Source organism: Argiope bruennichi, chromosome 3 (genome assembly GCF_947563725.1).
Source record: "Argiope bruennichi chromosome 3, qqArgBrue1.1, whole genome shotgun sequence".
Taxonomy (NCBI): domain Eukaryota; kingdom Metazoa; phylum Arthropoda; class Arachnida; order Araneae; family Araneidae; genus Argiope; species Argiope bruennichi.
The window spans coordinates 50900719-50927027 of NC_079153.1; the positions used below are offsets into that span (position 1 = coordinate 50900719).

The 26309-nt window shown below is 27.3% G+C and overlaps 2 protein-coding genes across 4 annotated transcripts in view; one reads left to right on the plus strand and one right to left on the minus strand.

Annotated features, from left to right (window-relative positions):
* Window positions 1-1875: 1875 nt before the first annotated feature.
* LOC129962629 (STE20-related kinase adapter protein alpha-like) lies at window positions 1876-24434 on the minus strand. 3 transcript variants are annotated; one of them, XM_056076481.1, is made up of 2 exons: window positions 24366-24434; window positions 1876-3493 (listed from the first exon to the last, which is right to left on the minus strand). In XM_056076481.1, exon 2 carries the CDS (start codon window positions 3447-3449, stop codon window positions 2268-2270), a length of 1182 nt encoding a protein of 393 aa, XP_055932456.1. In that variant the 5' UTR covers window positions 3450-3493; window positions 24366-24434; the 3' UTR covers window positions 1876-2267. The 3 variants fall into 3 exon arrangements, with proteins under 3 accessions (XP_055932456.1, XP_055932457.1, XP_055932455.1); XM_056076482.1 differs by lacking the exon at window positions 24366-24434 and adding an exon at window positions 9620-9638; XM_056076480.1 differs by lacking the exon at window positions 24366-24434 and adding an exon at window positions 9414-9613 and having other exon boundaries at window positions 1877-3493.
* The window catches only part of LOC129962628 (glycogen debranching enzyme-like), a 51727-nt gene continuing 35406 nt past the window's right edge, over window positions 9989-26309 (plus strand). The window contains exons 1-3 of the mRNA XM_056076479.1: window positions 9989-10082; window positions 10684-10817; window positions 11070-11292. Coding sequence (XP_055932454.1) covers window positions 10724-10817; window positions 11070-11292 — 317 coding nt within the window. The 5' untranslated portion in view covers window positions 9989-10082; window positions 10684-10723. The remainder of the gene's footprint in view (window positions 10083-10683; window positions 10818-11069; window positions 11293-26309) is intronic.

Here is a 26309-nt window from a genome sequence, read left to right on the forward strand (position 1 = left end):
TATATGTTTCAACATATAAAAAAAAAGTATTGGAATTTCCTTACTTTACTTATTTTCAATTATCATAGAAATATTACATTAGAAGGCAGGGAGTTTCACAGATTGAATTATGTGAATTATTCATACAATCTCCTCTTATCACAAAATTATATCAATGGCATTGATATTGAGAAAAATTGTGTGAAATTAAACATGAATAAATATTAAATTACTTGTGTTGGAGATAGCAATTGCATTTTCTTTTTATTTCCACTTTTTGAAACTATATGAATAATTATACATTTCAATTACCTAGTTATTCTTAATTAACCTAGTTATCTTAATTCTAAGTTAACTTATTCTCAATTATTACTTTAACTTCATCTCAAAGCTTAATACAGAGTAATAGTAATAAGTAAACTTATTTAAATTAAGTCTATATTTAATCTATCCTGGTCTTATCCTGGTAACAAAAAAAAAAATTCATTTTATAATTGAAAACATGAAGATTTAATTTTATTACATTATATGAACTATTTAAAAGGTATATTTTTTAAATTCAATTAAATTTGTATATTAAACACATCATAACTGCTAAAGATGCCATAATCATTACAATCAGCAATTAATTGCTAATGGCATACATTAATACACAAGCACCAGGCTTTAAATATAACAAAGCATTTTTGCAATTAAAATTTTGACCAGTCAGTAGTTTTTTGAACAGTATATTTTACCTTCAAAAGGAATAAAAGAATCTGCTTCTGCATCATTCTTTAAAAGTTCAATATTGTCCTTCGAGAAGACGGTTTTATTCTCAAGGGTACTAGATATAATCTATTTTTTGAAATTATTTTTGATGTTACAACTATGAAAAAGCTGGGTCAATTTTAAAAGCAAACATATCTGTAAGTGCTCAATAAGGCTGTCTATTATACTTTGAAATATATATTTTGACATTTTAATTAATAAATTATTGATAATTTTCAAAAACAATATAACTTTTTTAATGCTATTATAATATTTATTATAAAATAGATATATATCTGTTATTATAAAAACAAATTTTTATCTTAAAACTCAAAACAATATTTTTTTAATGGTACAATTTAAATCTCATGATAAATTTCATTGGATTTCAAGAATTTTCAAAAATTTTATGCAAGATTTTGACCGTCCTTTCAACTGTAGCAATAAAATTTCTGAAATATTTTTAGAACATTTTTCTTCTCCCATCATTGAAAATTATTATTACACTATCCTTTTATGTGTATAATATATAAATGAGGTTTTAAGATATTATTATATATGGTGAGTAAATATATTTTTAAATTAATATTCAAGCCAGCTAGTATGCTACTAGACATGATAATATAAATACACAGCAGAGGTGGACTATTTTTTTTTTATATCAGAATCAATTGTATAAGGAAATAGAAAGTTAAAACACTGTATAAAAAAATATGGAGCTAGATAGCATAGAGAGTTAGAAATGATTTGATATAAAATCAATTTTTGTTATGAATGTTTTTTTATACTTCACATTTTGGTCGTAAATACCACAGTATAAGAAAAAATTCATGACAACTGCAGTTTTTCATTGATAAAATCATGGAAATAGTTTTATGTTGAGCTACACTAGATATATAAGCTAATATTAAAAATTATGCAAAATTATTGAAAACCAAGATTAAAATTATAAAGTAAATGTTCTTGATGTTCATTAAAACGACTGATTTCACAAATAATAAAAATGAACAGAGTTTATTTCAAATTACATTTAATATAAAGGATTGGAAAGTTTTAATATGGAAATAGTAAACTATACAAAATGACAAGCAATAAATATTTATCTTGGAAAATCAAAACAAATAGAATTTTATAAATACCTATAATCAAAATGTATGTTAAATGCTTAAATTTCAGATAATGATAAGGTAATGTCTAGAGAAAAAAAATTCTTCATAATTAAAATTAATACAATAACAGAAGTTGTAGTTTTTGCATAAATAACAATTTGATTTTTTAATAAGAATTACAAGTTAATAAAATATATATTATTTTTATCACAAATCATTTGACTAGGTTTTAAAATTTTTACTTTTCTTTTATTGCTGATATTTCCTACCATGGATAGACATTTTAAAAGCAGATACATTATATTTAAGTTAAAATGCTGTACATACAGCAGTAGCTCTCATCTAACAAAATAATAATAATAATAAAAAAACTGAAGAATGCAAACAAATAGAATAATTTATGTACAGAATGCATTATTGTAATGAAATTTAGAAGTTCCAAGGATCACTTAAAGTCAAGTCTTGAAATTTATTTTCTAATGAAAGCTTGTCACCATCTTCTTTAGGCAGTGTAACATGATCAGAGATTGGAGTTACCATAGCTAAGATGTCCTGCAATGCTATGTTAGATTTTTTACTTTGCTTTATAAATAAATGTCGAAGAAGCTGTGTTGCTGTAGGTCTCCTATTAGGGTCTCTTTGTAAGCATAATTCAGTGAATATATGAAATGAATCAGAGAACTGTCTCATCCTATAAGCATCTCCTAAATGGCTCTGTGATTGAGTTTCATCATTATCATAATAAGTACGAGCATCTAATGGCCTTGGATGGTAACCTTGTAGTTTTTCAAGTAGCATTTGAGTAGGTGGCATTTCAGCAAATGGAACAATGCCATTTGCTAGTTCACATGCAGTAATACCTAAACTATACACATCTGACTTTGCATTATAACCCATTAAATTCTGTTCCAATAACTCTGGGCTGAGCCAGTTTAAATTTGTCGCTGAATCTGGAGGAAATGAATGTATAACGTTTTGCCACTTACCATTGTTAATCACATTGCAAGAATAACGCATACCAGATAATAAAGCTCTTCCGGATGAGGAAATCAAGATATGACTTGCTTTCACACTTCTATGAATATAACCTCTTTTATGTACATAATCCAGAGCTGCTAAAATATCCTTTAAAATTAATCCTATGGCAAGTTCTGGTAGACCATCTGAAAAATGAGAATACATAATATCTCTTGCTGATCCATATGTCATTAAAGGCATAACGGCCCAAACTTCATTTTGATACACAAAAGAACAAAAATATGGTAAAAGATTTTCATGCCGCAACTGTCTTGTAACCAAAATTTCTTTCTGAACATATGCGACATCTTCTGGACAGGAATCCAAATTTATTCTACGAACAGCTACTTTTTGTCCAGTTGGAATGTGCTGTGCAGCAGATATAGTTGCAGCATCTCTTAACCCTTTCCCAATTATTGCCAGAAGTGCATACTGAGAAGCATCTGCTTCATATGTGATCATGGTGGAATCTTTGGGTAAAAGAGGAATTGATTCCGATAGAGGTCTATAGGCAGATTCGTCATGAGCAATATCACCTTCAACAGTAGTTTCTTGTACACCTTTAGGACAGCCACAATCAGGCAAGCATGACATTGAATTTCAGAGATAAGCTAGCAAGCTAATGTTCATAACTTGATCTAGAAAAAGAAAAAAAATTCAATATCTTTACTAAGTATTTAATAAAATAACAGAATGTATATATATATATATATATATATATATATATATATATAAAGAAGTAAGGAGCAAGCACAACATAAGTAGAATTAAATTTTAATTTAAGCTATATTTTAGATAGAAAATTCTATAAATATCAGATGCACTTATGTATTAACTCCATGTCATGAATATTTGCCAAAAATGTCATGAATATTTGGAATCAAATAAATTAATCACCAACAGCAATTAATTACCAACTATGTCATGTTAATCAAAGCTAAAATTTAAACAAAATTTAAATATTTGCTAATGACATGCAGTTAAATCTAAAATCCATCATGTGCAGTTAAATTAACATTTGATTGATACATAATTACTCCAAATGTATATTACAAAAATGTAAAACATCAAGTTCTTAGTAAAAGAACAATTCTATATATCATATAGAAAATAGTATCAAGTGATTAGTTTTAAAAAATGCATTACAAAATAAATCATTGATTATTTTAATAAATTTTACACACAAAAAAAAAACTAAAAACTGTTATTATCCCACAGTTTGAATTTGATAAGAGGATGAAAAATAGTACTTTAGCATACTAATTCAAAAATCATAAAGAAATTGAAATAACGTTAAAATAACATTATTTTAAAGTATAAGAACATATTTTTAAAAACCATGAGTACATATAAAATATGACAATTCTTTATTTAATAATTTTCAATTTTTAAAATTTTGTTATTAAATGCAACATTATAAGCGTGTTTAAGATTTCTTTCTTTGTTAGTTGTAAATGCATTATTTTATTAATTTTTAAACTTATTTAAATTCAATCAATAACTAAAGGAAATTAAATTTCATAGGTGTATTAAGAACAAACTATAAGAGGAGATATTTGAAAGAAGTGGGGGAGAAAGCAAACTTAATACATCTATTAAGTTTTTATAAAAAGAAAAATAAATAAATAAAAGAGAGTGAGAGAAAACCATTTTAAGTAAAGACACAATCTTGCTTTTGTAACAGAGTTTCAGTCCAACAATGATAGATCTCATTATAAAGGAAGGATTCTGAGAAATAGAAATGATGAACATTACAGATATTTTCTTCATTACTTAAGGAAAGAGAAATTTTGACATAATAATACTTGACTTAAACATCATGAAAAATCATTAATAATTATTAATAATCCTGTAGAGATACCTGACATAAATATTATGAGGCTTAAAAAATAGCCAGGAAATCGCACTAAAATAAAATGGTAAAGTTTTTTCCCCCTTTTGCCTGTGAATAACGGTGCATCTCTTGTGATGAAGAGTCTGAAATTTTCAGAACAATGTTACAAAGTATTTCAACAAGTACAGAATGAAGTTAATTTTATCAAAACTCATAAAATTTAACCAAACTATAAAATGTTTTGAGAATTTGCTGTAACAATTCAAGGATATCCTTAAATCATTTGATGTACTCATAAATTCCATATATATGAGTAGGATCTCAACATTAGTTCGATATTTTAGACAGATTTGATTTATACCAGAACTTTTGTTGACATACTGTAATGAATGCTACTATTGGAATAATTGCTCAAGAACAACAAAGGAAGGACTGGAAATTGTAGCATATTTCTGATGATTATGAATTCACCAACACCTTTTACATGTCACAATGAATTGATGCAAATGTTTCTGATAAAAATAGCTCTAAATGTCTATCTAGTATTCAGTTTAGTCGTCTATAGCTTGAAATTGCAATTTTTATGATTTCGAGTTTGAACAATGTATATTCAAACAACAACATATTCAGATTTATAAAGTAAAGCAAATTATACATTACATTCAAAATGCAACACACCATTGAAAAATCAGGGTCCCCCCCCCCCTTCTCCATTTAGAAGAGAGTAATAACATCTTTGCTTTTCAAATCGGGATAAGAAAATAAGTGCAAACAGAAAATCTTTTTAAAATTTTACAACATTTAAAGAAAAGAGGGAAAAAAATTACAAAAAAATTAAAATCTGTTTTTTAATTAAAAACTCAATTTGATCATTTAATTTTACTTTAGATATGTGGTAAACTTAATATTTTAATAAGTTTTTCGAGGAAAAAAAATTATAAATTGTTTATGCAAAATGTTTATGTTTTTAAAAAATGGAGCTTGTATTTCTTGTTTTCATAACAGAGTTTCAGTCCAATAGTGATAGATCTTATTATAAAAGAAAAATTCTGAGAAATAGAAATGATGAAACTTATGGACATTTTTAAATTCCTTAAAAAATTCGTTGCTTAAATATATGAATTAATTCAATTAATGGCCAAAATGCTTCAATTTTAAACTAATTTTTTCTATAATCTATCAATCTAAATCATTTTAATATTTCATTTGTACTTATCTGTTTTATTGTTCTATAATTTATCGATCTAAATAATTTTAATATTTCATTTGTAGCTATCTGTTTTACAAATTTGAAAGTAGACCACAGAAGAAAATTTATGGCATTTACAATCAAATTTTTCACCAAGATTTGAGGGCAAATTAAACGTGTGTTTTTTTTTCTTTATGTTACTATGATAGATTTTAAAATAGTCATTCAAATTATAAACAAAATAATATGGCTAGAATACAATAGTGACATGTCAATTTATGCAAATCTTTTTCCTAATATTATTTTATATTCAAAATAAAGTTTCAGATATCCCAATCTGAGAAATGCTACTATTATTCCTATGCACTTGAAAAAGTAACTCAATGTATTATTATTATTCTAATACAAAAATTTGTTTATTGCATTGAAAAATACAAATATACAGGGTGTTTATAAAGTCCCGGACCCATTTTGATGTTTAATAACTCATAAAATAATAAAGATATATTTAAATTAATAACATAAATGGTTAAATAGACTCAAAAAGTTTCATGACCCTTGTCAATGAACTTCCACGTGTGCCCCCTTCGTCGCACGGAGAATATCAAGTCGATAGTCAATTTCACGCCAGGTAGCGGCAAGCATGTCGGCATCCACAGAGCCATTTGCGCACATTATGGCGATTAACAATGCCAGAAACATGAAAGGATGCTTCATCGGAGAACATTATGCTCTTCAGAAAATCAGCAGCATCTTCTATCCTCCTTAGCATATCTGTTGCAAAGGCCATCCTCCTAGGCCTATCGTTTGGTTCCAAAACTTGAACAATTTGAACTTTGTATGCATGCAGTCTTAATTTTTTCTTAATAACCTTGTACACCATCGAAATTGGCATATCCAATTCTGTTGCCGCTGATCTCACAGATATTCTAGGATTGTGTAAAAATGCCTCTCTGACACGCTCAACATCAAAATCACTTGCGCAAGGACGTCTGGAACATTTCTTATCTTCGATACTTCCAATTTCTAGAAAATTCTTTTTCCACCGCAAGATGCTGCTTTTGGATGGAGGATCTTTTTGGTAAATTCTTCTGAAATTTCTCTGTGCTTGCACTATCGATTTCATTTCTACGAACCACCATAAAATCTGTGCTTTCTCTTGTGGTGTATGCATTCTCTTTAATATCTGCTCGAATAAAACATCACATACAAAAGTACTACATAGAACAAACACATCAAAAGTAAGCATAACATTGCAATAGTTGCCAAAAACAAAAGAGAGAAAAATGCAATTAATAAGCAGACAATATTTAGAAAAGTACAGATATTTAGACTGGAAAATGAAATTATCTGAAATTAACCACACGCGCAGACGATATTTACAAAAGTAAAAATATTCAAACCTGAAAAGGAAAATATATGAGTTATTCCATCAATAAATGCCATAAGTTTGTTTATATCTTTATTATTTTATGAGTTATTAAACATCAAAATGGGTCCGGGACTTTATAAACACCCTGTATATGGTCTTATGTTAAATTTCTCCAAAAATTTAATCAACATCTTCTTACTACTCTGTAGATATTTTTAACAATAAAAAAAAAAAAATGATGCATATCCATGAATGTTACTTGATAGAAGGCATCCGAAAATAAAGGGTTAACCTCAAAACGATAAAATTTTGGACTTGTACCAAAGAAAAGTATAGCACAGCAGTGAGAGACAAGAATTTATTTTAGTGTTGTATGAGCTTGTGTTTCATTACATTCAAGAAACAGTCATTGACAGAGCAAAAAGAAGCTACACAGAGAATCAGTCAGAGTTCGTAATATGACTGTAATGCTTTTAAAAGTAAATAATACATCTAAATACAATACGAGCTTTAAAAGTATTTTCATTAACAGTAAAAAAAACTAAATAAAATAGCATTTAAATAAAAATTGACTAATTTAAAAGGTACTTGTTGGTTGTAATAGTAACCAAAAAGCATCAAGAATATATATTTTTTTTTAATTTGTTGATTTCAATTGGCAGCATGTGATTTGATCTATATTTATGCACATATTTATTATATATATATTTACCCACTTGAGCATATTTTTATAACTTGGGAAAACATTTTCTTGGTGCTTTATGGTCACCATTAAAACCAGCAAGTACCATTTCAAATTGTTGTTGTAATTTTAAGACCCAGACAAATGCTATTATGTCATGCTCTAGTTATATATATATGAAAGCTTCTTTCTTCATAGTATCTTTCTTAGCTATTTCATCCAGTAATAGAGGTTAATTACAGAAAGAATACAATTAAGTAAAGCTGTACATAAAAATAATTTTTGATAATCCTAAAGAAAGCTGCAATTTCTTTTAAAAGTTAATTTCCCAGATTTTAATACCTTTTTAACATGCTTTAAACGAAGATAATTATCTTCTTTAGAACATTTTTATAGCATACACACACAAATATAACATCATCAGAGAAAGGAAATAGAATAAAAAAAGAAATTATATTACATAAAAAGAATAAATGATAAAACTAATAAATACTTAATTATACAATTAACATTAAGGTCTTAAGATAATTAATTTATTATATTTATTGAAATAATAAAAGATCCTTCTAAAATTTATCAGTAAATATTTAAATTACAATAAATTTAATACAAATATTTAAATTAATATTTTTGTAAATTTGTACAGATTTTAATTACAATAAATGTAATTAAAATAAGCTCAAAAATTTAATCATATAATCCTTCAAATTAATTTACTTGGATATATATTTTTGAAAGGAAATTTTAACAGATCAATCTATCAAGATTGTATGCACTGAGAACTTTTCAGGATGGGAGTGTTTTTCAACAACCATCTTTTCAATAATTTTTGCTTTAAAATGTTCAATTATTTTATCTACCCAAAAATATAAATGTAATATAAGATCCTTAATTTCTGTTTACACTTTGTCACTAGCATTAGAATAGTATAAATGAATAATTACTATTGAGCAAGATATGAGTGAATTTTTGCAATAGCGATTATCCTTCACATGTCTTTAAAACCAGGAGAATATTCTTCAGCTTTCAAGTATAAAACTCCAACTGCATCAATCAATTTTTTTTTATAAATGCATTCATAGATTTTTTTCCTTCCTTAAAACTGATTTTGTTCACACGGAAATTGAATTTTTCCAATACGATACGTTGGATAAAGTATAAATTTCATAATAAACTGAAGACAAAGTAGATTACAAGTCAAGGAACTGAAAAATAAACAGCATAGTTGAACTGTCGTACAAAATAACGTCCACTACTTCTCAATACATTTAAATAAATAAAAATATCATGGTCAATGATCAAATCAATTTACTATATTTAACCGGTCACAATTTGTTACAGTTTGCATTTTTATTAGCAGATGATTTTTAAATGCAAATATACTTAATGAAATTGTTTTGAAATGTGTCTTCAATATTACGAATAGATGACAAAAATTAATAGCAATAAAAAATAAAGTATTCTACCGCTAAAAACCTTACCGATTTCAAACAACATTCAAAATTAAAACCAGAGCAAAGGTGCAAATTTCAAATTCACGACTTTTAATGTATAACAACAATTAAAAAAATAGCTATTTTCTTTTTCAACAGACACATATATCACAAATATATTAATATATTTAAATTTCGAATATTTTTCATTCTTTTCTACAGATTATTTACAATTTCAGTCATGGATACAGTACAGATGTACTTTGCCTGGAATCAGTCATATGTTTTCAGTTTTGGAAGTCGAATAAGGAATTAAATTAACTGTTTAACAAACAATTTATCGCTTATTTTTTAAAAATTGATGATTAGTTCTAAAACAATTTATTTTCTCATTAGGTCTTAAGAGTAATGGATTTTAAATTTTGTTCCGAAGAAAAAAACCAAAGTATTTTTGCAGATAAATTATATAAATGGTGAATTTCATAAATTCAGAATTTTATCCAAAAATTAATATATGTGGGATATTTTCTATCTTTTAAAGTAAGAAATATAAATTTAATTGAATATGAGCTCCAATGGAATGACTTCAAAAATGAAAATACAAATAAATTAAAACTTCTACTGTTTCTTTGACCTCTAAATTTCGGCTGCTTTGGAAGGTGACTTCCGATTCAAAATTTCGCTCCGTTTACTTCAGCATTTGACAGCTGATTGAAAGTAAGAAAAGTTGAGTTTTTCTTTTTTGGAGTTCCGATGGCCATGCATTGTAGATAATTTTTGAACGAAACTTATTTTGCCGGCTAAGATTTTAATACCTAGGCAAATTGTTGTTTTTATTTAAATAAGCTGTTCAGAGCAAATTCTTTTTTTGATTGTTTTGTAAAAGAGAACTGACGTAATTAGATTTGTTTAAAAAGTAATTTAATTGTGTCAGCCGCTATATGCTGTATTATTTCACTTTTAAATGACCTATGAAAGTTTTAATTAATTATAATATTGTAAACATTTGATTTTCTTTTTTTAAAAAAATAGTTTTTAAATAAAAGTATCTCACATATTCTTATTTTCTGTTTAGTCATAGAAAGTTGAATAATGCTTGTCATTTAACAAAACTTATTTTTTGATATTCTGCAAAATAAATTATTAAGGAATATCAAAATTTTCTTAAAATTTAACTTTATGAATGTAATATCCCTTTAAAATTACCAAGATATACCTTTTGTGAGATTTTCTTTTGTGGTTAAAAAAAATCAAGAATTCCATTTTCTCTGCATTTATTTTTTATATTATTTTCTGATCATTTTTTCTTTATCTTCAGATTATGGAGTGATATTTCAAGTTACTTTGACTGCATTAAAATGGCAGGACATCACCCTCTTAGTATTCAAGTTCGAGTTCATCATTTGAATGAAAATGAAAATCTTGAACATACTTTATTTTCAATTAAAAAAGGTATTTCGTTTTTAGTTATAAGCTATTTAATTTTTAAAAAATTCTGTGTATTTTATATTAAATTTGTTCAAAATACTTATCTTGTTTCCAATTACTATTTCATTTAAATGCATACTTACTATATCTCTTTTATAATTACAATAGTTAGTTTAGTCTAGTTATATAAAAACAGAACATTTTTTTTATTTTTAAAATTTAATTAAAAAAACTAGAGCAATATTTTATTTCAAACCTTTTATGTTTATTTTTTAGGATCTGTTATCCAGTTTAAACTAGGATCTACTCTTTTTGGTCAGAGTATAAAACTTTTCATTAATTATCCTGAAAATCCTACTGATGGTTTTAAAAGGCTTGTTTATAGAGAGTTAAAATGGAGATCAGATAGTTTAAATAAGGGTGATGATACTGCCCTACATTGTGATATCACTTTTGAATTGGCTGGGAGTTTCCATTATTTTTTCATTCCTGAAGGAGGGTAAGTAAAGAAATTGTTAACTTATTTCCTTGTTATTATTTAATATTTTTTAATAAAATAATATATATGTGTGTAAACATATTTTAACAGTCCTTGGCCAAAAAGATAGAACTTTTGGAATTGTAGAACTTTTAGAAATAAACTTTGATTTATTTCATAATAAGAGTTATAATTTGTACAGAGAAAGTCTTTTGTGCCAGTCTACAATGCAACACAAGAAAAGCAAGGAAAGAAATTTTTCCTTTCATTGACTTTACTATGAGAGTTTGATAAGGGTTTCTTTTACACATGTTCATTTAGGAAAAGGAATCTTAGGTATCTTTAAAGGAGTGTGGTAACCAATAGGGATTTTTATCCCTTTGTTCTGAGCATGAGAAATTATATAAATCATCAGTTTTATTAAGCATATGTTTAAAATAATTAAATAAAAAGCAAGAATTATACCTGGAAATTAGAGAACATTTTTGGAATGAAACTAAATTAAGATATAATGGATAAATAAAATATGGGCTAAATTAAGATAAAATTTAGAAAATTAATTAAATTTTAAAATATTATTGCATGTATATATATAATAAACCAAATATGGACAAAAAAAATAATATTTATGAATTGTAAAATAATTTTTGAAGATGCTGTAAAATCTGTGTATTAAAAATGTTAAGTGATATATTTTGTTCTTTTGTAGTTCAGACACAAAGCATATAAAATAGAGTACTTTTTGATATGGAGTCATAAAATTATCTCTTTCACAGTTCCTATTTCTCTGTCTCTTTTTGGTCACATAATTAAAAAGTTTTTAGGCTCCCATGACCTGAAAAAAAAAAAAAAAAAGAGTGATGTTCATATAGTTTGATTTGGAATCGGGCTTCACTGTATTCTTTATAAGTCCTATTATTAAATTATGAAGCTGATAATCCATATTCTCTTGATTAAAATGTTTTTGATTGCTAGTGCATTCTATTAACAGAATTTATAAAATAATTCAGTTTGATTTGTTTTTGGTTTTTTAAAAAAAATGAATTAACTGAATATTGAATTCTAATGTGCCCTTTTCTAGGATAATCCTATTTTTCATACAATTATTTCTTACATAAAATTATTTCTTTATTTAAATATTGATTTAAAACTCCCTATTCTTTGAAGGAATTATTTAATTATTTTGTAAAATATTATACTTAGAAATGCATTTCTTCATTCATTTTTTAAAATTTAAAAAGAATATTAAATATTTTCTCCTATTAAACTATATTTGAAAAAAAAATGTGACATTTAGTTGCAAAGTTCTGTGTAAATTCGTAAATGACACCTATAGCATATATATATATATATATATATATATATATATATATATATATATATATATATATATATATATATATATATTTATCTCTGTCATCCTATCTGGTTTTAAAAAGTAGCATAAATTCTCTAATTTTTGTATCACTGTAGTGATACAGAAGAAAGGTATCTGCACTTCCCATTGCTAAGCTACTGTTTTGTTTCAATTTTTTGTTTGTATTAAATTTCGTAGGCTATGGATAAAAAGAATTGATTATATCAATAAAATATTTATAATATACTTTTTCAGAAAGCTACAATTTGATTAATTTTTAAAAAAATAACAAATAACTTCATGGATATTTTATTTATAAAACAATTTGTCGACTTTTCTTTTTTCATAATGTCTTATTAGATGAATAAATGTCTCCCAATTGCAGCTATTAATAAATTCTATTTGTGAATTCTGAACAATTGAATTCTATTAATGATCAATTTATAGAGTTGAAATATTATCACTTTTTTTATTCAAGAAAACAGAGTAGAGGAAATTTTTATGATCATGAATCATTGAGATGATTTTTAAAAAAATTATAACATTTCCAAGAAAGAGAGTTTAAAAAATAAATTGTTATAATAATTTTCAAATTTTAATTTAGATGTAGTGTTACCCAATCTGATTTCTAAAATGTAAAATAAATAAAGATTTTCAAGCTTTTTTATATTTTAAGTGAATCTGAACTTTAAATGCTTTTAAAACTTGAATAGTATCTATTAGGAAATTAAAAAATTAATACAATGGATAGTTTTTAATGAAAGATTCTTGATTTATGATCTTACTTGCTAAAAAAATCTTACATTTTTCTTGTAATTGTCTCATAAAAACCGCTGCACGAATGCTTGATGTCGTCTTTTGTGTGTGTATGTGACAGTATAAAATATTGAAAGTACATCAGATGAATAATAGATTGTAAAGAACTTTTTTTATATTTTATTCCTATTGTCGTAAATTTACGTCAAGAGTGTGGTAATACTTCATGCTCTATTGTTATCTTTGATTTTTTTAGATATATAAAAGGAGACAGATGGGAAAATCTCTCTTCCTTTTCTATTTTTCAAAGCTAAAGTTGAAATTTCACATTATGGGCAGTCTAATATTTATTAGTCTTTATATTTTAAAATTAATATATAAGTTTGCAAATATGCCTGTTTGCAAGCTTACAAACTTTCAGTCTTCTCTTAAAAGTATAGATAAATACCACAAATTGTATACCATTATTAATATCATATAAATATGTAATACTGAAAATATACAGTATTCCAAAATGAAAAACCCGTACCAATCCGTAGCTGATATGTAGATAAAAAAAATTGTATAATACGGTGGAAGTCGCTTAATGTAATTATGGTTAATGAAATTAGTCATGTCATATTGTCAAAAACATCTGTCCTAAACCAACGTATTAAAATGTACATAAAAATATTCGTTTAGTGTGAGCAATTAATCATTTATCAGGTTTGAAATAGAAGATCTAAAGTTGGTTCATTTTCTACCCGCATTAGCGATGGATGTTCGTTAAATTCTTTTCCCCACTTTAAGGAAATATCTGCGAATATATATTTGTTTTCTCATTGTAGGGAATTTTTTAATCTGAATTAGAACGTTCTGGATGGGTTTAAAGAAAAGCTACTTTGGCAGGTTTAGCTTGAAATCTGTCGAACAGTCATGATCTATTAAGTGCGTCTGAATTATGAAAGTAAAATGGATTAAAAAATTGAATTGTGTGTTAAATACAAAATTATTTCTTAACATTTAAGAAAGTACGTAAAATGAGACAACGCAATGCCGCGTTGCGGTTGATTTCTTCACAATCTCTGTAACGTGAATTTTTGGTCATCAGAAGAAGCAGTAAATGGTGATGTTTCCGACAAAGACGAATGTTTTGAAGTCCCCCCCCCCCGGAACGCACACGCACATACACACAAAACGAACACCGAGTAAGTCGAGTTCTTGAAATATTGCGAGTTTTAAAATCCGGCGTGAGAGCTCGTTCAAAAATTTGATAAAAGGTTTCATTTTATCCATTAAAAAGATTTTACGAAAATGTGTAACTGAATTATCAAAGAATAATTGTCAATAAATAACAATCAGTGAATTTTTTGTGTTATTTTTGAAATAAATTATTGATAGCCACAGATGTTCCTCCTCCCTTGATGTGATGAAATTAAAGCTGTTCTTACTGTATTCGGTTATCAGCTCATCATTTGGTTAATGTTATCAAATTCCTTATTTTCCAAAGTGATTATATTAAGTGGCAGCTATTGTATATAAAATTGATATGTGTTAAAAAAAATTAGTAAGTGAGCTAGAATCTTTTTAATTGTGAAAAATTGTTAAAGTCTGAAAATTCGAAATATTAATAGGTACTTGCAAAAAAAAAAAAAATTGTAATATTTTATTTCTACTGTAATTTTATTGCTGTAAATTAAGCAAGGATTAAACCATAATTTACAGATATCATTTGAAACTTAAAAATTAAAAAAAATTAATGCATATTAACAAATTTCACGTTAAAATCTGATTTTGAATCTCGGAAGATGAGACTAGCATGAGATTAGATATCAGTCTGAAATATAAAAAAAAATCTGTCTACGATGGTTATCTTTGTCAGTCCTCCGGTAACGTTTCTGATAAACCTTACATTTCATAATATGTTTACGGCTCTTAAATTTGTTTTGACTTAAACTGCTGGAAATTATGTTTTGATATCAAAGTTAAGATCAATGACACCGAAACAAAATATAATCTGAAAACATTCTTTGATATGTACCGCATACTACGTACTGCATATATATAAAAGGATTATAAGTTATTGTAAGACTGTTTAAATTAATAAGACTTTAAAATATACTTTGACTAGGAAAATTTCTTATTAAAGTGATCATATACTTTCCTGATTAACCGGAACCATGACCTTTTTTCTGTGGCATATATGGAAAAAGAAAAATAATAAAGAATTTGAATAAAATGCCACGTTTCATTTCTTATTTGTAAGCAAGTAGTATATATTGGGGGGGGGGGAAGGAGTTATATTATTCAGTTTTGAAAAACCTGTTTCTGAAAAATACTATTTAATTTGATTCATACATAGACATATATTGTCTCCTTGCTTTTGTAAATGCAATTTCTTTGGATATTTTTAGATTTGTGTGTAGATACGTGCTACCATCCCCTAAAAGTCACAAGATATACGATATCAACATGTCGAATAACGTTGAGATACCATATACAATATTTTCTGCTAATAGGGATTAATGTTAAGGATAAAATGAGCAGTGGCGATTCATTTTGAGACACTTCTCTTCCATCATTTCTCAGTATCTATAATATTATAAATTAAAATTATGAGGTGTACCCAAATGAAAATGAAACCTTAGTTGCAGCGAAGTTGTATAAAATCCTGATGAGTTAATGTGCTAGTCAGTAGATGACACTATGATATTCTCAATTGCTCATATAAAGTTAATGGTAGTGTTAGATCCGTAAACTACAGTGCTCTCCGGTAGCGTCCGGTATAAGACGTGTCGCGTAACATTAAGGTCTTACCACCTAGGGCACCCGTACGTTGGGATTATGGTGCCACGATTCCGAGGATGGAAGAGCTCATATGGCAGAGTCGTCAGATTACCTCGCTTAAAATTGTTGTTGTGAAATGTTTAAAAATAAAGGCACTGTGCATCACATAATCGACAAAAAGTTTGGTTATGGCTTAGTTTGTGTACTGTGGGTGTCCAAGATCTGGATCTGTCAGTAACCAATGAATTTCTAAACTGAAACTATCCGCTCTCTTACTACACGCTGAGATCAGTGTTTCAATGTCAATGGCGATTATTTATACCTGTACTGCTCCATATGAATTGTAATTATAGAATTATTATTAAAATTTCGTTACATAGTGTAGTCTTATCATTTGGACATGGCTTATAAATGACCTTGGCTATCTAAATACGGCTAATAATTATAAAAGAACAATAACAATCGTGTGCACTTTTTTTATTCGAATCAATATATTTTTGTTTGCTTTTAATTCATAGTCAACCATTTGATAATCGTATTAGAGATAGTAAGATGTTCTTCTAATTTTCTAAAAGGTATAAATTATAAAGCCGCCATGAAGAATTCGCTCTCTTGTAAACAATGCTTAAATTTCTCTATAAATATCTAACGTGGAAATTATATATCATATGTTTAAATAATTTTATAACTAATCAAAAACTTTTCCATTTTTCTTTTGATGGCATTTTTCGATTTTTTTTCAACCTGTTTTTAGTATTAAGATTAAAGATTAGAAGTCGGTCTTTTATAAACGAGCGGCTATCACCCATTTATCCTCTTAGATAAGACATCCTGTGCGTATAACTTGAAGACGGAATGCCAATCCAATAAATTTCAATCAGCTCTCTTGCTATGATTAATGTTTTATCATAAATAGCCATTTGGAATAGCTAAAAATATTTATAAATATACTAACGAATGATTTTAAAGTGATACTATTGTATCTTATTATTGTCCTTTGTCATCAGATTTCTTCAAATTTGAATGCAAGAACATGATAGATTTCTGCCAAAAATTATATCAGAATATCATGAAAAAACTGCTGTTCTAAATTTATCAAGCCGTTTAGTCTTTTTTTCTTCTCTTCCGCTATTTGTGCAATCACTATCTTTGTGTTCTTTAAATACATTGCCGCAATAGAGAGTAGAGAAAAAAAAATACGTTTTTTTTCCCTCATGTGTGTGTGTATGTGTGTGTTGATTATACTACTTATTTATCTCAACAATTTGATTAAAAAAATATTTCCGAGTTCTTTAACCCTTTTCTTTGATTAGATCTGCGGTTTAGAGTGTAACTGTACTAAACGAACGTTTTTCAGCGATAACAAAAGTCCAATGAAATTATTTTCACGTCATATTAATTTTTAAAAAAAGATTAACCTTCCAATGATACCAATTTGAAGCCTTTTTATTTTAAATCCAGTTTTCCCATTTTTAAAAAATTTAACTCAAGCTACAATTAACTTGCCCTTAATTGTATATATTCTACATTATTAATAGCTAGCCACCTTTGGCGATCACCTCATTCGCCAGAAATATTTGTTCTGTTTATTTTCATTTTTTTTAATACATTACTTGAATTTTTGTGATTCTATCGACAGAATATTTTTAAAAATTAAATTGGGAGAGACTTTTAAAACCGTACTGACCTTACACTCGTTTTGTTTACTAGATATATATGTACCTTTCTCATAGAATCGACCACCATACCTTCATAGTGCCATTAAAGGTTTAAGTGTCTATGTAATCTTTTTAAAATACCGCTTTTTTTTTTTGTTGTTGTTGTTGTTGTTGTTGCAATTCCACATTCTGATTCTTCATGTAAATCGCTAAGACGTTAAGTAAAATCTTTAGTTTTCAATAATGGAAGATAATCGCATGATTAAATATTTTATGAAATGATAAAAGTGAATTCAATTCCATTTCATTTCAATAGTCAGACTTGACGCATTTTCAAGGATTTCAGGGTTTTCGAAATCGAATTTTATCATTCTTGAGATCGATAATTTTCCTTTTACTTTCTCGTATACGTAATATAGAGAAAATAAAGTTATCATCAAAAAATTCGATCTCGAGATTTTGACGAATGATCACGTTTTAGATCTTCCTGAGTTCGAAAAACACAATTTTGGTAAATGTCTGTCTGTCTATGACAAAGATTTGATCTAGACGGTAGAAATTTGACATACGGTCTTTACACTAAATTTGCAGATTTCTTTAAAATTTTAAATAAAATTTGTCCAGGGGAAGTCCGATTGTTTGAATATAAGTTAACACGATAATTACATAACGAAGAGAGTTAGATAGATAAAATTCGGTACACAGATTTAAAACCTGCACTTGTCAAATTTTGAGCCAAATCCAATTACAAAGTGACTGTCTATCTCTCTGTACATTTAGAAATAAGTAAACGCGATAATTCAGGAACGAAATGACTAAAATATATCAAATTTGATGCGGGTTTTGGGATTACAAGCGCAGTTTTGCGTCAAATTTATGTTTCAATCGGTTGGGAAAAACGTGTATAAAATACAAATTCGATTTTTGGATACTAGTAACGCATGCTAGGGATTAACTGTCACATAACTCACCAAGAATGACACGATCGATTCAGTAAAAAGGTTAAATTCATCCCAAAAGTTAATATTTCGTAGTTATTGTACGCCAGTGCCATGTAAGGCGTTCTCTGGCATAACAAGTTTATTAGAGTATGCGAGAAATTTTTGCGGAGGCAAATCCCGCTGGTTGTGGTATAATTCTACAATATTTTTAATATCTAAAGCACTTTTTGTATAAATGTATTAATTTTTTTTTCAATGAATCATATTTATTTTATTTCTCAGTGTTTGTTTTGCACAGTTCATTATTTTATGAATCTCAATTCCCCCCATATCTATGTCATATCTACGCAATGAAATTCATTGAGTAGATATATCATGAAATTGTCAGATATTGGTAGTTCTGGGTTAAATAGTTTAGTTTAATTCAGATAGAAGGCATCAAAACATACATTTGCCTTTATAGTTAGAACAATGTCGTCTGTTTATTTTAAAAATTGACTAATAAGGGGAGAATAACCGTTGAATGTTTTTTTTTTATTTTGTTGTTATTAGAAATCTACAGACTAGCGATTTTTAAATCTTTTGTTACTGTCATTCTTCATGGGGGTTTTATAGTAAATAAAGTTATCTTGCTAATACTTCTAATAATGAATCGACGTTTTAGTTGTCAAATGTTAAATTTAGGAAGAGTTAAAAAAAGAAATTCTACTGTAAAAGTATAATGAAATCTGGGAAACCTAAAAGTGTTTTTAAATCATAAAATAAAATTTTTGTGATGTAATAAAATGAAGAATTGTGAAAGAGGTTTTATTCAATTCTTACTATTAGCTCACACTCTCCCTATATATATCTTGTTCAAATTTTCAATCTTTAATAAAATACTTTTTATTCATCCACTCAAGTTCAAATACATTTTTTTTAACTTGTAATGGATGGCACTTGATGTTAAGACAGTTTTATCAAATATTAATTCATTAATTAATTTGATTTTTAATACTTTAAATAGAGTTTTAACAGTTTGTAATGAAAATTGAAATCAACAGGCAGTAACTCAATCGGTAAAATGCAAGGATTTCGGTATTTTTCACGTGAAGGTGAAAAATCCGAGTTCAATTCTTGCGAAAATCAATCTTTTTTTTATACTTAATTTTTGATATTTAATAATTTTTTATAATTATTTAATATAAAGTAACTAAAATAAAACTTTTCTTTGTTGACGTGAGTAGAAATTGAATTTAAAAAATTTATATTGTTTTCTGAAACAAGTCAGTGCCTTAATAAATCGTTTAAATATATCCTAAATAAGTTAAGTCATTTTTGTTAAATATTTGTTAGCTTAAGCTAAGGCATTTTTTTAAAAACATGCTTAACAACTTAGTTTACAGTGTAAGGCAAGTATATAAATGGGATTTATCACAATATGCATTTCACTGGTTTTGAAAGTAAAAATATGGGAAGATATGTGGATGATGAAAGTATATTGCTTTACTCTTCAGAACTGGATTGCAGTGGGAATAAAATTAGAGTGAAAAGATTCATGCGTATACATATATGAACGAAAGGAAATAGTAATGGAAAAAGGAGGAACACTGTCGCTGTATCCTAAATAAACAGCAACAAAGTTCAGAAACTGTCGTGGGTCACAGCTAACTTTTTAACTTCTAATTCATTGACACTTTTTTTCAACTGGCTCTTAACCACCGGAATGAGAGGTTAAAATTCTGTTTTATGGTCAAGGTTGTGGCTTTTGTCGTAGAAACCGAAAAACTACAGCAGTTCGTTGCATCGAAATGCCAACGAAAAATTGTTTTCTTGCCAAGATTTGCTGGGAAAAGTATTTAAATCGCATCATGCTTTTGTTTGACACTGAATCCTGAATGAATGATTCTTTCTGCGAAGCATTTATATATTTAAAATGATCGGTAAAAATTGGATTCCAGCTTTAATCATTGGTCGGATTTCGCCAATTTTTATTCCCTTTAAAAGTTAAACACCTGCTGACCACTACCCTCCATTACCTAGAGATCGTAAAATGAAATTTGAATGATCCTACCCTCGAAAACTGAACCGATTCTGCCAAATGATTGTGTAACTTTGCAAGCATAATTAATCCATTAGGATGCTCCGTATATATGGTGCAAGTGTCATTTAATATATTACCTTTTTTATAAAAAGATGCATCTCTTTAAAGATGGAGTATAGACTAAATTAATATTATGGTGAACGAATAGCTTTTTGCTGAAAACTGCTAATTTTTTTCTAAACACAGAAGTTTATCGTAATCGTTTAATAATATGATAGTTGATAGAAATTGAAACAATACAATTTGGATACAAATGAAACCAAGGCCCAGTCCTTCAACCCAAACTATTGTACCGATATTGTCAATTTTTATTTCATATGAATTTCCACGACTACCTAAATATGTCATCAATACCGTCCCCCGTTTTCGAGATAAATCTTGATAACTACTCCACTGTACTTTTTCTGAGGGAAAAACAGAGCCCGCCAGCTCCAGTCACTGTATCTATTTTATTAATTTTTATTTCATTTAAAATCTCATAAGTTTTAAATACGTCATGAGCGATTCACCTGCTTGCCTCTACTCTCAAAGCCCAGCAATTTCAATAAGTGGACCGATTTTGCCAATTAATTTCACAACTTTTGTACCGATCAGAATATTCTGTGTTTATTGTGAAAACGTAGTTTAAAATAATAGTTTAATTTTTTCTGATAAGACGTGGTTAATCAAAGTTGGTTGGCGTTACTAAATTAATGCTATTAATATGATGGGCGAACACCTGGTCTCCGAAAACGGCTAATATATTTATTAAAATAAAACATAAAAGCCGATGTGTTTTTAAATTGAAAACGTCATGCGACATTTTAGTTCTAAATTGTTTTTCATTCCTTGCTTCCACTTAATTCGCATATAGACGCTGTATGTGTCCTTCTTTTCAAATTTCCTCCATTCAGTCATTCAATGAAAGATATTTGTAGTAATATTCTATAATTTTTTGCTTTTCTTGAACTGTACAATCGTGGCTGGCAAGCATTGTTTCAGTTTTATTAATAAAGATGCCATTTAGTTTCTTTTCGCTTTTATGAGCAGTGGCGACAAAAGAAGCATTCTGTACTTGTGAAGGTTAGGAAATGGGAAGAAATTGTTTGAATAAATCAGAATTGATGACTTGCTAATTTTCACTTCCATCTGTCATTTGATTTTATGGTTGAAACAATTCCTAGATAAATTGTGGAAATGGCATTTGTGTGGAGGATCTAAAAGGAATTTTCTCCATCGATGGTTTTTAGACTTTTGTAGTTTAAAATTTTATTTTGTGAATTTAAATAAAACCAGCAGCAGTGGTTTCCCCGAAACTTTCTCGAATACTCTTTAATAAATTTGTAATCCCCCCTTTTCCTCTGCATAAAATTATTGATTTTAGGGCTGGACCATGAGAATCACAAGTTCTCATATTTTTATTTTTCACATGAGAGTTGTGTACTTAATAACATAGTAAACCGGTATTTGAGCATTAATTGGATGTCATTGACAAACAATAGTTACGAAATATCGATCTTTGTCATGAGTCTAGCATTTTTATTGAATCTAGCGTGCCATCTTTGGCGATTAATTGCGGAAATGCGGTTAATACATAAGTACCAGAAAATGTATCTTTTTTTTTTTTTTCACTGATTAATTGAAACCAAAATTTGACAGAACTTCAGTTGTCACACGTTCACATATCAAATTTTATTTATTTAAATCGTTGCATTTTTTCCAGGCGTGAGAAAGTACAGATGGCATGCGTTTAATCTTTTGCCTGATTTGGAAAGGAAAAAAAAAAAAAAAAACTTGAGAATAAATTACATTTTTGATTCTAAAACTGTGAACCAAATTTTTATTTACCTAAGTTGTTATATTTCAGAATTATTGCGTTTACATTGTATGCAAAAGTACAGACCGATAGACAGTCAAGATCTTGACGGATTCGGTTGGTGCTTATCTATATCATAGATGTTAAACATGTATTCCGAATTCTATTTTTTTAGCTCTACATTTGTAGCTGTCGTGTTCACTAGTAATCGGTACTTTTTTTTCTGTGGTAAGTAATGGAATTTCAATTTAAAATGCAATAATTCCCGAATAAAAACGATTTTTTTTTTTTTCAAATTGCATTCGAAAAAAAGATTGAGCTGTTTGTTGAATTTGATGTATCTTTGAGTGGTGCTTGTGCCCATGCATGTTTCCTTAACTTCCATGCAAAAATAAAAATCTTGAGAAAATCTGGGAAATTTAACTAAAAATGATTTTTAAGTCTGCCTCTTGGAATAAGGTTTAGAAGTCAATTGAAAAAGTTTTGCAAAAGACTACATACAAAAAAACAAGCTCTTAAATACTTCAAGTTAGGATTGTTTAAGGAAAGAAGGCAGTGGCTTATAGGTATGCATGTTACTCTTTATTCTAGGCGTAGAATATTTGATAACTGGTGATTGGACGGAATGAATCGTGATTTGGTTGAAGAATTTTTTTAGACAGCTTCTAGATGTAAAATTCAAATTTATGAATATTCTGGTTATTATGAATACTATTTTTCATTTACAGTGGCACAATTTTGACTCGTCTTTGAATGTCGACCAAAAACTGTGATTGATGTCTTTAAGACATCAGTTTATTTGTTATTTTTTATAGTAAACTTTGGATATTTTATTTTTTAGCGATATTATGATGAAAAGCGAACGCTTAGTATGTAATACAATATGGTAGTTTTAATTAAAAGAATTTAACTCTTGCAAAATAAAAATAAAAATGCTGTTTTGTATCTATACTATGCTTTAATGTGAATGGTTAGCTATTCATGATTAACTCAGTGAATTTGTTGCATTTAATAAGTCCCGCATAAAAAAGAAAGCTTTGCATACTACTTAAGATTTATTAAAGATTTTTGCTATTTCATTTTAGTGTTCACTTTTAAAAATAATTAAGAAATATTCATATTAGAGTTCTTATTTGTACTATGTAATGCAAGGGCAATATAGAAGAATCCATGGTAGAAAAGGAGCTTTTACTTAAAATCCTCTAGGTTGTGATGATTATTTATAACATTGGAATGAATTATTAGTTTCGATTCCGTTAAAAATTTCTAACTGATCACCTATTTTTAATTTTGTTATTATTTATTTGAGTTTTAGAAGCTCGGTGTATAAATAATGTATAACTTACTCCGACAAAAAGATAAATCTCGCAAGTTTGCTGTTTGGCTGTTCAATAGTTCATGAAATAAAAATCCGGTTTTGAAACAAATTATTAAAATCTGATGGCTTCTACAAGAAAAGCACCTGGAATAATTGATAACTGGAATACTTATTAAGGAAAAAATAAAATAAAACTCATCAAATGTTTTAAGTTTAAAAGCTATTTAAATATTTTTTTGACACCTTCCAGCTACTGTTTACAGAAATATAATCTCTAGATAATTCTTTTTTCTTTCTGACCTCTACTATAAATAAGCAACCTTGGAATATAATGTGCACCGTTTCTAATTTTGAAAAGAAAGAAGCCGTGAATAATCTGAATAGAAGGAAGAAGAAATGAATAACTTTTTCTTTACTCACTCGATTGTTCTTCTTTCATAATAAATGATTTTTGAACTTAAAGGTAGTCAGCTACGAAACAATGTATTCATTCTCCTTTCGTAACAATTGGATGCGTTATCATTACAGATTAATTAATGATTTCCCGACAAGTTATTTCTTTGATCTGTGATTTCTGTCGAGTGATGATTAGTGCGCTTTTTAATCTAGCTCAGATTTGGTATATCATTCGGCAAGCTTGATACACATAAACAACGATCAATGAAAGGAAGAGGAAGAAAAAATATAAATAAATAAAACTGTGTTTTGTAACTTCCAGTTTCCTTTTCGTAGACGTTTTTATTTTAGAAATTCAGTACAATGTTTTTTAGGGAATTAAAATATGCTTCCAAATTCAAAGTATTGGAGATTTAATTTTAAAACTTATTATCTAGTCTTTAGACTTGAAATTGTAGTATCAGTATCTTACAAAGCTTCAAATTCTTTAGAAAACCGAACAGTACTGATTTCGCTAATATTAATATTAAACAAAGACTTAAGTAAATTTGAAATTTAATAAAATTTATAAAATATTAAATACTTTTAATAAAAGTTTTTTTCTTATTAATTTTCGCATGCATTTTATCTAAATTCTTCCTAAGTGTGGATTTTTATGATCCATATTAATTTTCTGAAATTTTAAAATTCCGAAATTTTGTGCACTCCAAACAACTTTAGAATATTTTCAGAGATTAATTATGAATTAATCAATATTTTTTATTAAATTTTATATCTATGTAAAAAGTGACTTGAAGTAGTTAAAATTTGAGAAACTGCGATTATAAGATTTCACCCTGTTTGTAATAATGCCTTATGAAATATATTAAATATTAAGAAATAGAAAATAATAAGTAAAAAAAAAAAAAACTAGAAAATAATTTTTGCTATAAATAGGAAGGTCAAAATAAAAGTATAAAGGATTGTGACGCTGTAAGCAAACTTATTAAGGAAATTAAATATCAAGGATAAGTAAAAAATAAAAAAATATTCTTTAACTTTTATTAAAAATATTAATTATTTTACAAATATGATTGAAATTCAAATATACTTAAAGCACATATTTTGTTCTCACCTTCATATTTTAGATTTTAAAAAAATATTTCTACTTCGTAAAATACAAATAAAAGTGTTCTTAAAGAAAAAAAATTAAGTTGCTTCATTACTTGTCTGACATATTTTGAATACAAAATAACATTCTGAAAAATAGGTATAGAAATTAACATTTAATGATTTAACCCTTTATTTACTGAATTATATTGGCATCAATTTTTCAACTTCATTTTTGCACTAGTAAAATTTTCTTGCAGAATAATCCCAGGGAACCCAAGAAAAATATTTTAATTAATCGAAATATCTTAATTTAATTATTAACTAAATATTTTTAATTCCTACTTTTAGCTTATATTAACTTCTTGCTATTTGGGTTACATTCTCCGTGTTCTTTAAAATACCATCAGCAAAAATTGTCATATTACGAAGATATAAGCCAGATTTAAATGGTACTTTTAAATACCGTCAGTAAATAAAGGGTTAAGATGAAGTCAATCTATTCACATAGAAACACGCTCACATGATAAATATCTGAGCGAATATTCTTTGAGGTCTTATTGAACGTTATTTTATGCTATAGTAGACGCACATCTTTTTCCCCTTTAAAGAATTCGTTGAATTTCCAAAATTAAATATACGCTGCGCCCTTGAAATATATGAATTGCACAGTATATGAATATTGACTTTAAAATTCGACGTCTGTTAAAAAAAAAAAAAAAAAAACAAAGAGTAATGACTATTTCGCATTTGTGGTCTAAATCATTATCATATGTTTATAAATCTCTATTCCCAATTTAATTAATAAATTTTGAATGCTTAAAAAAATATATTAGACCGATGATAGATTTAATGAATGATTTCCCTTTTCTTACATTG